The following is an 18,695-nucleotide window of genomic DNA, read 5'->3' on the forward strand; positions in this document are numbered from 1 at the left end:
AACTGGTGGAGAAAGTTGTTTCCTGGAACACTTTTCCTACAGCTAATAGAGAAACACAGCTAATAACTGAGGGAGGTGCAAGCTTCAGAAAAAAATAGTGGAAACTTAGCCTGCAATGTTGCTTTCTCCCCTTAGTGAAAGCATCCGTCGTGTGTTGTCTATTTTGTTGTACAGTATAATTGTTTTTTCTTGTTACATTTACATTGGTAACAAAAAAATTAAATTTGTTCAAAAAATTACCTGCAGAACTCTTTGTTCAAAAGGTAGAATGAGAAAAGACTGGTTTCACTACAGTTAATCTGTTGTTTAATAGCCTGTAATAATTTTGTGCAGAAATAACGATGGAAAGATTTTTTTTACCTTGTGCTGTTTACATTTGCTTGGATTTGTAGAAATTATTTTTGCACAAAGATTGTGAATGTTCCCAGTTATTCTCAGTACCCATGACGATGTTGAATTTTCTGAATTTGGGTTTCAAAAAGCTCCTTATTTCCCCTTACAGTCTAGACCTAACATTGAGTTAGTCTGCATAAACACCGATGTATTAAACAAATCTAGGTTTGCTTCCCACTAGCTGCCTTAATATCAAGAAAGCCTGGTACCACCCCAGTCACTTTTAACTTCTGAACATTTCTACTGTATGTTCTTCATTTTATAATGAATCTTAAGATCCCTGGATGAATAAATTGGTAAAAATCCAAATGAACTAGATGTGGCTAAATGCCCCCCTTTTTTAACTGGTCTTTGGTTTTGTAAATTGTGCGATGTCAGATGGCTTACCAGACAAATGATAGTAACTTTTGCTATCTGCTCCCTGGGGGATGGTAATTGAGCTTTGCCTACATCTGGAACTCTCTTGTAATTCAGTTGTAATGAAGCTGTTTCTCCTTAGAGGGTCTTCCTACAGTCTCACAAAGACACAACTAAGTATATCAATGTTTTGTAGTGTTAAGTGAAAATTACAGTATGGTTGGGGTGCTAATGACTTTGAGACATTGCTTTACTACTCATTTGTTTTTTCACCTTCTCCCACCAGTCACCACAAATGCTTGGGTACTTCTAACCAGGGAAAGATATATTAAAATCAGCTTAAAAACAAAATATCATGAAGCTGATTCTTGCTATTATTATTACTCATCCATTTTCAGTCCATTTATTCTGGTGAGAGTTCCAGGAATGATGAAAGTCATTATAAAATCCTTTGTTTTCATTTTCTGTTATGAAAGTTACCACGACCAGCAACTCACTTGCTTCTCAGAAATTGACATACTGTACATGAAAAGCAAAAAAAAAATCTCTCAGTCTGGTTACTCACCTATAATATGATTTGACAGGGACATGCTTTTGTTTTTTTCCCCTTTAACCTCATGAAATGGAAAAAAGAGATACTGTAGCTAGTCTTTGACTCAAAATCCTGTCTTTTCATCTTTCCCTAAGAAGTCATAACAGCTTACATTCAATACTGTACCTCAAAGTCTGAGGCCATTGCTTGAAATACCAAGTAACAGGCTAATATTTTTAAATGTGTTGAGAAACTGAAAGGACCCATTATACTGCATATATATAGTATAAGTGATCGTCAAAGGTGTTTGATGCAAAGCATTGGAAACTCAAACACCTTAATGTAGACATCTGCAGAGATACAGTCTTCATTGCTCCTTAAAACCTAAAACAGAGGAAAGTGCATCAAAGTGGTTTTGAAGTTCCAGGGTGTTTTAAAAAAAACAACACAAGTTTCAGAGCATTCCTGTCACAAACCAGGGTCACCACTCTCTAACCCTGAAACATAATTCCTTCTGTTTTAAATGTTAGGTCACAGGGCTATTCTTTTCTTTTTTTCAGTAAAAATCGATAAAAGCCTTGAGAAATGTGTTTCTCCTGGATGTGATATTAGAGCCATTTCAAGTTAAGTAGTTGCTGTTTGAAATTTAAGAAAAAATATTTGTATCTATATTTTCTTTAATGCCTAAGGATAGAAAATAAAACATTTAGTATTCTATTTCTATAAACCAGTACAAGGTCATTTAGATCTTAGAAATCCCATTATCAATTTCATTATCAATTTCAATTATCAATTCACTTTGACTTATTTAAAGGCAGTGGAAGTGAGTTTGCATTCTTTTGCATTAATTACTTTTTGTATGTGGTGCCTTGAGAACAATATTCATCAGTCTTTTTACGCTTTTTCCTTTCTTGTTATGTGGAAGTGAGCGTGTGTTGGAACTTAATTACCAGAAATATCATGTGTTCTGTGTTACTTTGAAGCAGTTTCTTGCTTTGACTTCCCAGTTTCAGAATTCCATATAGTGCAGTATACAGTACATCAATCACATCTAAACAAAGTCATTTTTCTTCCATGTTGTACGTACATTTCTGTATGGGACTAATTAACTAGCCTTTTCAAGTTCAGCAATGGTGTTTGTAGTGATTTCCACTATTTCTAAAGATTCTAAATTACCTCCTTTCTGTTTAATTATTTTTTTCACTACTGTATAGACAATACTGTATATGATTCCTGTGTAGATTAAACCGACCCAGGGACGCCAAATAATGTAGGGAAAACCGGTTCAGGGACGCCAAATATGTAATCATAGTGGCTCTCTGAAGGCACCAGTTCTGTAGGGTTTGGGCATTTACTGAGACAATTATTAATTGTAGCAGTAAATCACAAAGTTGATTCTTTTGATGGCTTTAGAGTCCAACCATGCGACATAACTCAAACAACGCGCACACACAGGTACTGATACACGAGGATACATTTATTAATACATAGAATATGCATGTAAACCTAACAGATCTTATTGAGAGGGTTATCAGAATACAAAAGGTATATATTCAATCAGTTACAAAGTGTTACATATATCAAGAGGACATACGTTCAGTATATCATTCATTTAGACCGTTTCGTAAATGAACTTGGTTATAACTTCTACATTAGATACTCGAAACAAGTACATAACTCTTAGGAATTAAATTGATATCAACTGGTTGGGATAACAATTGAATTCTCGAGCTGTAATGCATTGAAGTTGAATACTCATCCAATCTCTGGGGATTCAGATCTCCTGCGGGCACAAAGAAACAGTTGCAGGCTGTTGCTGTCCAATCCGCGCTCTCTGGCTCGGTGCCAGGCTGTGCTGTGCGGCTTGCGACAGTGTGCTGCTGATGCTCACTGGCCTGCTAGTTAAGTTTGTGCACAGGAGAAAAGATGACTGTGGGTCCCAGCAAGTCAGGAAGAGGACCGGTTCGTTCCTGATGAAGAGCTAGTTCTGAATAGTGATTCAGCTGTCCACAGTTCCGACCTGTTCACGAGGCCTGCTGCTGGTTACTCTCTGGCAACCTCCACTCTAGACTCTTAGAACAAAGGAAAGTTCTGGCACTCGGACACACTGGCCGTTCCGTGGTTGTCCGGGCTGAGTCTCAGGATGGTCAGGAGGCGCGCTGCAAGAATGTCCTGCCCTTGGGAGCCTTCTGCTCCTGGGCCGTCCTGCCCTGGAATTCTCCTTTGAATTCCCTTTAGAATTGTCCACAGAATCTTGTTGAATCTGAATCTGAATCTTGTTGAATCTCTCAGGCTCTCTGTGTTGCCTGTTTTTACCTGGAGGAACTTTAGCTCATTGATTGGCTGAAAGTTCCATGGGCATCAGAGTCCCACGTGGGTTACTCGGCCCTACCAATCCCTGATTGGTTGATCAAGGTGAGATATGAGTCACTTACTCCTGACACTTAGTAATGCAGTCCAGATGTCCAACTGGCACTCCCTAGACAGATAGGTGCCAATGGATGACCATTGATCATGATAGCCAGGCTTAGCTAAGTGCATCCCCCTTTGGGAGCTGTCCTTGGACATTAAATCACCTTGCATGAATGGTTTCTCTGTGGCTGCACCACAGAGATGAACAGAGAAATGAGGCCTAATTTGGGAAAGCTCAGAAACACTTAATTCTGCCTTATTATTAAGCCTCGCCGCTACACCTGCAAAACTTTAGATAGACTTTTCAGACTGTAAAAATACTTTAATAAGCCAAATTAATCATTTGCAAGGAAACATTAATAAAACATCCTTTTGACAGTTCCTGTTCTATTTTAATGCAACAGGTAATTTTTAACTACTGATTTTGTTGTCTGTTTTTAAGACAGTACATCACGCCTAAATATTCATATCTCTGCATTCATATCTCTTTTGGATCTTATTCAATTTGTTTAGATTTGCATTAGTTGGCATCTACTGTACCTTTTAAAAATGTCTTTGCAATTAGTTTGTCAAAAGTGATCTCATTAATTTTTTCCTTTAAGTACAGCTGGAAAGTTTACACCAGACCCAGAAAAATGTGTAAGGAGTCCCCTAACAGTCCTTTCACATCTGCTACTGCTGCAGTATAGCAACTCAAAACAGAGTTTATAGCAGATGTTCAGAAGGAAGGTTAGATCTTACTAAGATCATAAAGTACTTCTCTATCTGTCCCCCCCCCCCCCCTACAATTTCTTTCATCAATTGTAGATGTACTGTACTGATAGATTTATTAAAATATTTTAAATAAACAGCAAACAAACATACAGCAGATCAAATACACAACCTTGTTGTCACAACAGAGATGAGCACAATCCTGACTCACAGACCTGAATAGAGTCTGGACAGATTTCTGTGGATTGCTCCACCTCTGTCTCTGCCTGTGCCTCTGCCTGCCAGATGAAGAAAACTGGTCAGTCTCCTGTTGATGGCATTGGAGGGTTGTTTTCATTGATGTTCAACACAAGTCAAGTCAGAAGAAAAAGCTGGCTATGGCAATATAAGGCAGGATATAAATAAAAGAAGGCCACTGGACCCATGTGATCTACTTGATTGCTAGTCACTAATTGATCTCATACAACCATTTCCTGAAAGAAACCAGAGTGTAAGCTTGGAGACCGTACAGTAGCTGGTTCCCAGCTCCCTCAAACGTTGAGAAAATGTCAAGACTTTCCATTTTAAACACACTTCTACTTGTATTATTTGGTTTGTGTTTCACATTTGATTCTAAAGAAGTCCGTTGTGCAGTGCAGATTTTATCAATGCATATGAGGAATGCAAATGCTTGAAACATGTCTCACAATATTTTTCTCTGTTCATTTAAATTTATGTGGTAGTTATTCTCCAGACTGATTCCAGTGTACTATTAACATGGTAAACAAAACTAAACAATATGAGGTTTTGCTAGTACACTGTATAATTTTAACACAGCTTTCCTTGATTTTAATACTGTAATTTGAAATATGTATATTCAATGTATGTATACTGTATACAGTATACAATCATTCTGACCACACTTTTTATGCTTCCCCACCAAGACTTTGCCATTCAAGAGTGGTGTTAAAGCCTGTCAATGTATTTTTAGTAGTGTACTGTTTGGTCTTGCATTTTCCTGCTAGAAAATCATGAAAAAAAAGTTCAAGGACTCTGCTGAGGTGTCTGCTTATCAGTAGTGTTGCACTCAGTCGGCACCAAATGTGTAAAATCTTGTATTAAAGAAGATTCCTTCAAACATCATCACACTTCCATCATTCAAACTTTTTTGGCTTGAAAAATGCAATATTCAGCATAATATTTGCCGCAAAATTTTAACACCCAATGTGTTCTTTCAGATCTATCAAGGGCAAAATAGCTTTTATCAAGAACAAAACGCAGAGCCACTCTCATAGTTTCTCTGCTGATTGTTAAAGTAAAATGTCTTGTTCTCAATCACCTTTTCTTACATACAGGTCACTTTCAATCATGCTAATACTATAACAACCAGGCAATCTTCATTACTGAAGCTAAGCATGGTTATATATATTTTTTGCTGTTCTAGCATAAATTAAAAACGATTGTGGATAAGTATAATGCATTTTATGATGCATTTTTTTCCTTTCATATGATGAAGCATATACAATCAATGCATTTTGGTAATAATTTGGGACATCTTCAATCTAAGAAGTTCAAGTAGGTAGCTGTGTCAGCATGCGTAGGCTGCAAAGGAACAAGCAAAGATTAATTCAATGCTGAAACGAGAAGGAAAAAAATGTTTTGGCTTTGGAGCCTTCTTCAGGTCTTGCCTTCAGTTCACCTTGAATAACCCTTTACTTGTTCCTTTGCATCTTCAATCTAATATACTTTAAAATCAAGAGACATTATTTTCATCAATATTTATAAACCCCAATGTTATTTTTTTTTTGTTGTTGTAGAAAAAGAGTGTGAATTGTGTTTCAGAACAGCATCTACAAAAGTAATAAGGAAATTGAAAATGATTATCTGCATTGCATTTTAGGATTTATTTCAATTACTTAAACTACTGTATACAGTACTTTTAAACTGACATTCTAACTGTGATTTTATTTGCTTACCCTAATTGATGCCTTTAACTGACCTGCTGTCTTGAGACATTTACTTGTTTCTTGCTTAGTTCTTGGTTTCAAAATCTTTCTACATCACGTAAAGTACATTGTTTCAACAAAATCACCATGTGGATGTTTACGCAAAGTTTCCTCAACTCCTTTATTAAGAGTTTACACCATAATTTCTGCCTAATTGTCTCTAAGTGATTTTTTCTATCTTGTTTTCTAAAAGACACAAGTAGGAATGACAGTGTTTTTTCTGTAACATTTAAAAATTAAGTTTTTGCTCCCTTCTGCAGAGGTCTGGTTGGTTACATTTCTTCAAAAGTAGAAATGTTTGTGGGGGGAGTTTTGATACTCATAAGTCATTTTATTAGGTATTTTTAAAACAATAAGAGGTATATTGATATTGTTTGTAAATCATGTTGGAAACCTGCAGCAGGTAATGATATGCAGAATTTGGTGATGTCCAATGACGGGTGACTGAAATGGTCTGAATAACGGGTGGGTGCAGAAAGACTGATCAATTTTTATTTGTATACAACGTGTTTTATGCATTTTTTTTTACTGAGGTTTATAAATCAAGCTATACCTCCAACCAGTGTCTTCTGGGTCACCTAAGTCACCTAGAAAGTAGAAACACAATACTTCAGAAGGCATAGCTGATCACTCCTGAATATATTTTAGCTGTATTATTTTTTTTTGTTTTCTTGCCATCAGCTGGCTAGTGTTTTTATTTGTACACTTGCAGAAAGGTCTCCATGTTTTAAAAGCTAAAAAATAAATGTTTTAATGTAAAGTTTAATGTGGTCTCTTTTCAACATTCTGCTCAGCCTCTTTTTAACATTCTGCTTACCCTCAAGAATAACATGAAATCATTTCCAAGCCAAACACTAGCCATTTCAGAGCTCTGATGAGATGATTATTCAGAATTTTGTGCCCTTGAGACCTTATTAAATGTGTTTCATGATCATTCTTCTTTATTGTGGATATATAATCTTTGCAGATTCAAATGATTATTCCTTCAGGAAAAAAAAAATAATTCCTTAGTATGACTACACTACTCTTCACAGGCAGTGTCATACTAAGCCCACACAAAACAAAAAGAAAAGACTATTAATATTATATTATTTCCCCAGATACAGTATGTCTCCTGCTGAATTTAGAAACTGTGCCTTGCACAGGCAAATATGCTTTGTTCAGAAATGACAAATACTGCAATGTCAAAGGTTGAGTTATCAGCTAGATGTTCAGAGTTCTCTGGGAGAGAATATTTTTGACATTTTCAGGTCTAAGTGAAATGTATTTTTCTTTTTTTTCCAGGAATGTCCTAGTGGGGTGGTCAATGAAGAAACCTTTAAAGAGATATATTCTCAGTTCTTTCCGCAGGGAGGTAAGTTTTGCTGGGGTTTTTACTAGCACCATTTATATATAGAAAACTATTATATTGTACTGTCACTTAGAGAAATTGTTTTATAGCAATGTCTTTTCAAAAGCAATAACATAATATAGAGAAAAATACCCATTAATATCCTATAAACATGCAAGCTCCTACAGTAACTCTCTCACCTTCAAAAACAAATTAAAACATTTGCTGAATTTACACATGTATGAATCATTCAAATTGTTCTCTAAATGAGCATTTTAAATTAAATGGATCAGCACAATAGGAAACCTGCTAAAACAAATAGTGAATTTATTTATCTTTATATACTGCCTCAGTCAGTCCACACACCTTGATGATTCAAAGAGTGCTTATAGCTTTCACTGGCAGATAGTCATTGAAAAGGGAAACACCAGAAAAAACAAATAAGTTTTAACTGTGCAGTGTTTAATTAGAAACAAAAACTAAAACATGAACCAGCAGTCCCCTACAGTAAAATATATAGTGTTTGGAAACTGTCTACTCATAGTGTATATGCTGCAGCTTTGAACATGTCCTCATTAAGAACTAACTGTATTCTGTGTAAATTCAGCCATTAAACCCCTTATTAAACAACTTCAACCATTTCATAATTGTTAATTCACAATTGTTAAGTATAGTTGGGGGCTATAAAAAAAGCTAGAAGTATTCTGTTATAAGTTCTTTAGTAATCCTTTATTAATCTTTAATAAATAATGAATACACATTATCTTAACTGTTATTAACTCAGTCATAAATATAGTTATGAACGTCTACTCATTTAGCCTTCACATCATTGTTAGAAATGATAAAACACTGTATTTGTGCTCTGATGAGACTGTGGTTCAGCATCACAGCCTCACTTTGTTGTCCACTGTAACATTTTGTCTCTGATTGTAAGGCAGAGACTCTATTCATTATAGAAATATTGTAATCTGCTTAGCATAAAACATAATAACATAATAAAACATAATAACATCTGAATTACTGAATCTAATTACCATTTATGGAAAACGTAAAATCAAATCATGAAAAAGTCATGCAACAAAGACTTCACTTTTTAAATGTATTAAACAGCATCACTTTACATTTAAGACTAAATGAGAACATAGTCCCACAAGTGGACTGGTTTCTAGCAAACCACAACACAGGTTTGTTAGAAAGATTCAATAGGTGTGGGTGAAGTCCTTAATCTGATACCCATATGTTTTTGGTGTAAGGGGCCAGCTCAAGAGCAGTTTTTGCATAAAGATGCTTATTTGTTATTTTGCTTTGCAGTGGTGGGCCCATGCATGTGGGCTGTAAGAATAGCATGTATTTTGATCAAGAATGCTGTTCTATGTGTGTTTGAATTGCATTTGCTTTCTTACCATTTCCAGAAATTAAATATTAAGTGGCTCGTTGATTTCTTTTTCAAAAAACATGTCCTGTAGAAAAAATAAAGTCTCAGCCACTTGTGTTATTCAGCAGCTGTCTAGCGATATGACCCAGGCTCACTTTAAGGGCAATATGAGCTCTATGATCCAGATGTTTCACATCATGAGCCATTCCAAGCAGCAGCACATAATAGGTTCAACATGGGAGAGCTCTTGGGTTGGGATCTCTTGGCTTTCAGTAAAAACGGTGACACCTGTAACTATAAGAGGACCACTTGAACAAACCTGAGCCGTGTGTATGTCTTCATATACTGTGCTGTACATGTAAGGAGACACTCACTCAGATTAAATTGAATAAGCAACAGAGACTAAAAATAAAGTCAGGAGAAAGAAAAGAAAATAATCTTATTCATATTATGCTGGAGGTTCCTGCACGACAATGCCCAGATCATGTTTTTTACACTGTTGCCATTATTGGCCATTAGTTTGACTTTTATGAGCATTAAAAGAGTTAATGTATATATAAGCAGTATATGCACTGTACAGTATATGCATAATTTATCACAAGATAATTTCCCATACACAGTTATGGTAGTGTTGGTAAATTGCTCTTGCTCAGAAGGAGTCATATGAATACCCTTTTCAAAATGAAATCTCTATTACATTCCCTAAGGAAGACTACTGATTTCCAAGTTAAGAAAAGCACTAAAAATAATTGCTCATTTCAGTTATGCTTTAAAACAGTTGATTACCTGTAGCTATAGAAAGCATCTTTTCAATCTCAGATGAAAGCAAATCCTTTATTAAATAATACCTTCTTCATTTGTACCAATTAAAAAAAGGCATTTTTTTATTGTTTTCTAATATCAACCTATGTTTAACTACTGTGAGAAAAACCCTGAGGTATCAAAGCAATTTCAGAGGCAGTGAAACTCATTCACTAAAGCAGAGTTTCTCAAGCTGTGGGTCCTGATCCAAAAGCTGGGCCACAAGGATATTCTATAATGGTTGCAAGATGACAGAAATATTGTGTTTTGGATATCTTACCTTTCCTTACAGATTTCCTTAATCACTACCAGTTGACACAATACAACACAACACTCAATACAACACAATAGAAGAGCAATTATTATGTTTCACACATTGATTTTGTTATGTTTTACAGGTCCGATAATAAATGTGCAAATGACCTAAGCAATAATTAATTAATAATAATAATTGCTTACACTTATATAGCGCTTTTCTGGACACTCCACTCATAGCGCTTTACAGGTAATGGGGACTCCCCTCCACCACCACTAATGTGCAGCATCCACCCGGCAGCCATAGTGCACCAGAAAGCTCACAACACACCAGCTATCAGTGGGGAAGAAAGCAGAGTAATGAAGCCAATTCATAGATGGGGATTATCAGGAGGCCATGATTGGCAAGGGCCAATGGGAAATTTGGCCAGGACGCCGGGGTTACATCCCTACTCTTTTCGAGAAACGCCCTGGGATTTTTAATGACCACAGAGAGTCAGGACCTTTAATTTCTGAAAAACAAAAAAAATAGAATTAGAATTATTGAGAAATCACTTTGTATTATGTGGCATAAAAATGAGACTTGAAGGTATTTACTGTATATTTAGGAATACCTGTACTATAAAGTAATCTTTGATTAACATCAATCCTCTCCCTCTGTTTTCTATTTGAAATACCAAGAACATTTAACAAGACCTTGTAGATCGTGTTCTTTAAACTTGTCTAGCATAATTCTATGTCTTTACTTTCATGGTTTAGGTTTCTTAGACATACAGTAAAATTCAGTAAAGTTCAGTTGCACTGAAAGTCAAAACTCTTCAGTTTGAAATTTGCCTTTATTAAGTTTCTTTAGTATAATCTGTCTTTACAAGACAATGACCAGTATCATTATATTCTCCTCTTTTCTCTCTTGTGATGCCGGCCTCTTTTAAAAATGATTTATCTTATGGTGATGTAATCTATCAACTGCCAATGTTTTGACCAAAGATGCATTCAGATTGTTTTTAATAGAAAGCTGAAAGAAATCGAGAGGCAATGCTTGGAACACAAACCCTAGAAACAGTTGGTCGTTGCTATTTTATTTGGCCACTCCATCAATCTCTACTCTGGCATTGAAGTCATCTTGTAATAGGATCTTATCTGAAGTTTCTTAAATTATTTTGCTATTTCAGAGTTATTTGAGAGCTACGGTATTTGATGATGGAGCATAAATGGAACTTAACATGATACCACTGTTGACTTTTAAAGGAAGGATCAAGACCATGACTATCTAGAATACCCTTGGGTATGACAACCATTTGGCAAAAGAATTGTTAATGTCTGACCTTTACCTCTGTGCAACAAACCCCACCATTAGTAAGGTGACTGGGAATCTGTTCAGGCATAATACTCACAAGGTCTGTAAGAGGATAAGGTGCAGGAAACTTTATTTTAACAGGTCTTCTAAAATCGCTCTCAAAAAACCCCACTTGTGTACTCCAGAAACTCCACACAGTTACCTCTGATGGTTCATGACTCCAACCCCAACCTTCATGTAACTTTAGTGTAGCACTGTAGCAGTTCATACTGTAGCTCTTCCAACCTGCTCATTTGCTCCTTTTCCCCTGCTGCAGGTCTTTGTTGGTATAAAATTCTAAGATGCCATAAAGAGTGGTTTGATTAAGAAAGATGGTGACTTGTGCAGTGTCCTCAGATGTGGTGTTTATAACAAAATTACTGTCTGTAATTTGTAATCATTCCTAATTTAATTTCCTCACAGAATAAATTATAAATACTATACGTAATCCCTTTCTCTTTCTTGTACTGTATACAGTATGTCTTTTGAATGCCTCCTCCACCCCATCTCCACCTTTACAGTTGCCCCTTGGTCACTCCTCACTCTACATTGGTTTCCTAGCCTCTTCGTCATATGGCCAGGAGGTTGACCCTCAGCCAGGCGAGATAAGCCAAATTCATTGTGACTAAAACACTCTATAAACCTTGAAGTATGCTTAGTTCTTGTGTGCTGTTATTCGTAGTGAAATTCTTTGGTTGAATTTTTTGTATCTGTTTTATATCTGTGGTATTTTGTTCATTCTCTTGGTATTTTCTAAAATGGCATTTGATAAATACAGTATGTACTCCAGATGTGGGCCATGTTGCTGTTGGTTTTTCCACATGAGTGATTTCAGAGTTGTTTTTCTAGCCCTGGGTAAATTATCATCCAATGTTTACAATGTGTTTGTAAGAATCAAAATGGGTAGTGAAAATCCCCTTTGGGGAATGTAAACTTGAATATTTACAGTAATCCGAATAAGAGGTGTATTTGCCAAAGAGTACAATTATGTTTTTGTTCCACCATTTTCCTTTTTTAATAATCTGGCATTTGTTTATTACAAGAAGCAAAACAGGGTACTAAAAGTAGTGTCTTTTATAGGCTGTGGCATTTATAGGCTGGTCTTTTGTTTTTTTATCATGCGCCATTTAAGTCATGCCTCTTATGTATTTACCCTAAAGATATTTTTCTCAATATAATACAAATGAAAGTTTCTCCATGCACCTGAGACTTACCACTAAAACGGTTTTTCTATCCAATGGCTGTTTAATTTTTTTATAAAAATATTGATGTTGAAGGAAAATAAAAACCCCCAAGTACAGAGAGCTACAAAAATAATATACAGTATATCTAATTCTTATCAAATTAAAATAATATCCTGATGCTTTTTTAAATGAAATGAGCTAAACTACTGTATTTGTAGATATATTTTGTTGGAATATTGTACAGTATATCACATTAAATTATTTATGCAATCTTTCAGCTCAGCTGAGAAAATAAGTTTGAAATTAGAAATCTGTTTGAAATTTCACCGTGTAAATGGAGATTTTTTTTACCTATCTGCCAAATGTTTTGTTTGTGAAAGGTGAAGGTTTATTAAACACTCAAGAAAGATCCCTTTGTCTCTAGCTCAGTAATTGGCTTTCAGCTGAAGCTTAACACCTCTTTCTTTTATTCAGGCTAGGCTGGCAAATACTGCAGAATTTCGTGGAGATTTGTCAAATAATACCTGGGATGAGAGCTTTGCTCCCAACACTAATCATCCCTCAAAACAGAAAGTTAAAGTGTATCTTGCCATCGAATTGAGGAATATTTGTTCTATCCATATGTACTTCAAGATATAATTCATTTGAGTGTTCACCCCACACACTTAATATTGCATTTTGTTCTTATATTTACATATTTATAACTTCACAGTTAGAAAGTAGATTCACAAGTTTTAAGAAGATCTGCCAATGTCATTGCTTATTTTTCCATAATGTTAAACTCCTTACAGTTAACACTTATTTATTTTCCCCATTTTGGAAATATAAAGAGATTTATTTTCTATCAGACATAGCGTGGTTTCCAATTTTGCAATATGTACCTATGGTCTCCTGTGAGGAGAAAGGCTTTTTATTCACTCAGTGTACTGTTTAATTTGCTACAGTATACAGTAGATCACCTTTTTGCTTTTCAGGGGCAAAAGGATAGTATATTTTATATTTTTCTTTAGATACAAATGTGAACCTTTAGCAGTAGTTACTACTACGATTCCTGACATGCCACACATGTGAATCACATGACATGATATCCACAGATATGCTGAAAATGTATTTCAGCATATAGTGTTTTCAAGCCACTACAGTACTGTACGTTTGAAATCTATTTTTCATAATCAAACTCTAAACTAAAAATAATATCTTAATTATTTGTTGCTTGAATCAGAATTAAAACAAAATGTACAGTATATTACTATACTGTATGTAGTACATAGTACTACTGCTACTATTTGGGATAGAGATATGAATATTGCAGATGGAGAAATTTCCTAGGATAATGTGTGGTACAATATAAATTCAGCTTTCAAAAAACTGAATCATCAAATGTACAGTAATTTTAAACACAATCATGTGAAACTTCTCACTAGTCCCATTCTTAATTGTCAGTGTACACTACCCTAAACAAGTATTTCATACTCACATTTGGTGCTGACAACCAGAGGTCCCGTTTAAATGACAACTCAAATCATGTTCTTACAAAGCTGCTTAAACAGATCAGGTCATCAAGGTAAGTCACCATTAGGAACCTTAGGTTTCTCTTGACTTAACCATTGGCATTGTTGGATCTTGAAGTGTTTTAGACATTACTTTTAGCGAGCCTTCCAATGTTTCTTGGTACCTGGGGAGGGCACAGTAAAGACATGGAATTCTGCTACTGACATGGTCATTAAATTTGATAAAAATTAAAGTACAAGGACTAAAATTCTTTATGTTTATATATTTAATCTCTTTTCCTTCTGTACCAGACCTGTTGATCCTGTTCTATCTTTCACTATATCACTAAAGAAATAACAGGAAATCTCACATTTTCATTAAGTGATGCAAAAATGTAACTTGTCCTTTTGTTGCTGTGATCCTGTTTCCAGGGTTTTTTGTTGGGAAACAACAGTATCGCTCTTCTTTTTCTCTCTATTTGAATTATGTTCTGAAAATAAAAAATTGGTAAAACATTGATTTTGTCACTGTAAATATCTAGGCTCATTACAACTTTCACTGGGTCTTAAATATTTGTAAAGAAAGTTTAGCTGTAATACAGTTGTTTTTCATTTATAATTATCGTATTGTATTGCAGCTTGTCAGTACTCCGTATTAATATTATCATACATATTAATGAACTCTGTATTCATCAACACTACATATTGAGAACAACAAATTAATTAACTGCAGTTTCCAAAGTAACTAGTCTAATTAAGAGTGGGACTAATATATGATGTGTGTGTTAATAACAAGAGAATTAGATTATAATGCAAAGCATTAAATTGCCTCAGTTTCAACAAGGACATATACAGTACCTGTTGTTAAAATCTATTTTAATCTCCAAAACAGATGTCTTGAGCCAGTTTTGTATTTGTCACAGCTACCATAACAGATGTAGAATCTGTTTACATTATGGGGATTTGTTTTTAAAAGACTCAATGGTATAGCCCCAGAAGTAAAGTTTGGGTTCCTGAAGCTGGTTCTCTTGAGCCTGTGAAGTGTGTATGTTGGGTATTCTAAGACTGAAATTGATGGATATGCTCTCATGTGATTCCATTATGGAAATTATAAGAGACAAAACTCATCAATTTAAAAAAACCTTATGAACATAATTTCAGAGGGAAGCTGGAAGAAGCTGCAAATTGGGGGGAAAAAAAATGTTTTTTATGACATTACTAGCTCTCAAGAATGGTGGAAACAGCTTCCTGCTTGAGAATAAAAAATCTGGAAAAAAATAGTAAACATCCTTTCTTTGTTGTTTCAGATGCAACGACATATGCACATTTTCTGTTCAATGCATTTGACACAGATCACAATGGTACTGTGAGTTTTGAGGTAAGCCAGACATATTTCATTTCATTTTAGTTGTAATAAACCTCAAAGATTTATTTGATTATTTTATTTATTCCCAGCACAAATATGATTTACTGGCTTGTATAACCATGCTATGGTATGCACTGTTGAGAAAACATAATAACATACTGTACAGTACCTTAGATAAGTTAAGATAAGGCTGACTAACTGTATGCAAAGATTACATTTCTCATTCAGGTATTTTTTTTTAATGGAAAACAATCTTGCCTTATTAAAACAATGTGCATGCTTTATTATGTCTAGGCATTGAATTGGTACTTTTGTATCAATGAAGCGAAGTTTAAATTAAGACGCTATTCCAGTGTTTATCTTTTTGAGTTGTACTAGAACCAATTAGTTTCTACTTCAAATATTTTTGATTAAGAAGACATTGCTATTCTTCATTGTAGCATAGTATGTTAAATTAATTGGTAGTTAATTGTTGGAAAAAATAGTTAAACAGACAATATAACCATTGATAGAATTCATTAGGAGTAGGAAACTACTAGTCTATTGCTGGGTGCCTGTAAAATTTAGAAGCACTTTACAATAAACATGGATTAAGACCTGGAAAACAGGAGATTGGACTCCTTATCAGACTAAGTGGTGTCAATAAGACATAACAGTTTGAGATTATATAAAAACTAGAAACAATTGTGACACCCCAGGTCAGGAGTTACTTGGATTAATGTATGAATCAATTTTGTGTTCAGTTATAATATTTTTTTTTCATTGTGAATTATAATGGAAATCTGGCTAATCTGTTCTCCTTGTTTGTGCATACTCCATACTTTTGCTTGACTCCTTAATCTTTATCAATATCATTCAAGATAATGTAATAAATAGAACTATAAAGGCCATTTAAATTCAATATTTTATTTGAAATGTCTCAAACATTAATAGGACAACTTTCTACTGTTTCTGCTCCACTGCTCATTGTAGACCACTTTTTTTCTTTATATATTTCTTTCTCTGCGATTAGTGTTTTACTTTGCTAGTAACATATTTGGTTACAGTAGGTTTTAAATGTTCTTATGTGTTTTTTGACATATTCATAGCCTTTCAATCAAGGGTAGTGCTTTGTGTGCCATTTTGGAATACAGCTCTACAGAAGAAGGGACAAAAGAATGGAATTGGTCTGTAAAGCATATCTGTATCTCAGAAATCTAACTTTTTCACAGAACTATAACTTTGAATGAGGATGATATATTATACAGTGTCTTGAACAGCTTGCTTATATTGTTGCTTTAAAACATAAGAGTCATGACACTTTTAAATATGAACATTTTTTATCTACATAACCTACTCCTCTCAAAGCAAATAACAAAAAAGTAAATAAATAATTTGAATAATTATAATTATCATGAAACAAACATGGAAAAGTCATGTTTGCGTAAGTATTCAAACACTTTGCTCTGGCAAACCTAAATTATTTTCGGTTCACAGACTTTCTCAGTTAGTGGCCCCAGTCTTTGTGCAGTTATAGTGGTTCTCATGATTTCACAATAAGAACACTGGCATCTACTGGTTTTCTTGGTCAGGTAGTACATCTTAAACAAAGACTCAAATATGAAGTCTGAGGAGCTTTCAATGCCAGTCATTCATATTGAGAACAGATCAGGAGATCAGGAGATGTGAACCAAAAATATTGAAGCCTTAACAACACTTCTATGAGAACAGTCTGTTCAATCATAAAAAAAACAGAAGGTGCATCGTATCAGCCAGACAAAGCCTAGATTAAACTGTCCCTCCAAACTGAGAAGCTGGGTAAGCAGATTGCCCAGAGGGATGCCAGTGTGAGGCCAACTACAACTTTGGAAGAGCTAGAAAGTTCAATGACTGAATGGGAAATGTGTATCAGTCAACAGCATCCCTCTCACTCCACAAAGTTGGCCTGTGTAGCAGAGAGAAAAATCTATCTCATATCTCACAATGAGTTTGCGAAAATGCACCTGAGTGATCCTGCAAAAATATGGAAAACATTTTGTAGTCAGTTTAGTCCAAACTGATTTTTTTATATAAATACCAAGAGTTATGTTTGTTGTGCACCCAACACCAACATCTATGCCATCCCTACAGTCACAAATGGGGAAGTGACAGCTTCAGGATATGGGAATGTTTCTCCTCAGAAGGGATTGGAAAGATTGTTAGAACTGAAGGAAAAAGTTTCTGGAAAATGTACTGGTAAATACTAGAAGCAAATCTTTTTCAGCCTGCTACAAATTTAAAACCTGGGCAAAAAAATCACTTTTCAGCAAGGACAAAGCTACACTGGAGTGGAAAAATGTGAAAATCCCTGACTTAATCCTATTAGTAATAATAATTTGAGATTTAGATTACTGTTCGTCGGTGATTCTCCAAATGACTTGAGAGAGCATGAGTAAAACTGCCAAAAAGAGTGGGTAAAATTTGCACCAAGCCACCGTGCAAAGTTGTTATAATAAACCAAAATGTATCCAAAATGACTTGGGACTGCCAAAAGTTCTTCCACATATTATGGTGTTCAAAATGTATGAATACTTATGCAATCAACATACTGTACATCGTTTTTTTTCTCTGCAGCTTATCTTACTCTTAGAATAATTCAGTACGAGGATTCAGGTTTCAAATAAATAATTTAGTTTAAAAATGTACAGCACTGTACAGTATATGCATTTTGGAACACCATTTTTAATACTTTGAAGGTTCTTTATGGTTTAGCAAGGCACTGTAAATGGTACAGTAGCTCAGTTACTAAACCTACTTAAATAGGTTGTAAAAATGACTTACAGATTAATTATTTATACAATAATAAACCAGTGAGGATTTATGAATCATTTGTAGGGGGATCACATAAGCAACTAAAAAAACAGTTATGGGTAATAAACTTAATGATCCAGACTATGAATAACTAATATACTATATTTAAACATATACATTCTGTATAAAAAATAATGACAATGTTTAAATTGATTATTCATTTTTATATCTGAATTTCCAAATATACCCTGAAATACAATACATTCCTGTTCCTGATAGGATCTTGTCTGATTTTTAAAGTGCAGTACAGCCCTACATGACACAGGCTGTCTTGAGATTAAAATTGGATGCTATTATAAAGTTTGGTTCAAGAAATTAAACATCAATAATGTAGCCTAT

The 18,695-nt window shown here is 34.7% G+C and overlaps 1 protein-coding gene across 2 annotated transcripts in view; it reads left to right on the plus strand.

The window, feature by feature from the left end:
* kcnip4a (potassium voltage-gated channel interacting protein 4a) overlaps nt 1–18,695 on the plus strand; it is a 159,018-nt gene that overhangs the window by 129,237 nt on the left and 11,086 nt on the right. For both annotated transcript variants that reach the window (XM_006629888.2, XM_015345382.2), the window contains exons 3-4: nt 7,675–7,744; nt 15,469–15,539. In XM_006629888.2, coding sequence (XP_006629951.1) covers nt 7,675–7,744; nt 15,469–15,539 — 141 coding nt within the window. The remainder of the gene's footprint in view (nt 1–7,674; nt 7,745–15,468; nt 15,540–18,695) is intronic.

The sequence above is a fragment of the Lepisosteus oculatus genome, chromosome 1 (genome assembly GCF_040954835.1).
Source record: "Lepisosteus oculatus isolate fLepOcu1 chromosome 1, fLepOcu1.hap2, whole genome shotgun sequence".
Lineage (NCBI taxonomy): Eukaryota > Metazoa > Chordata > Actinopteri > Semionotiformes > Lepisosteidae > Lepisosteus > Lepisosteus oculatus.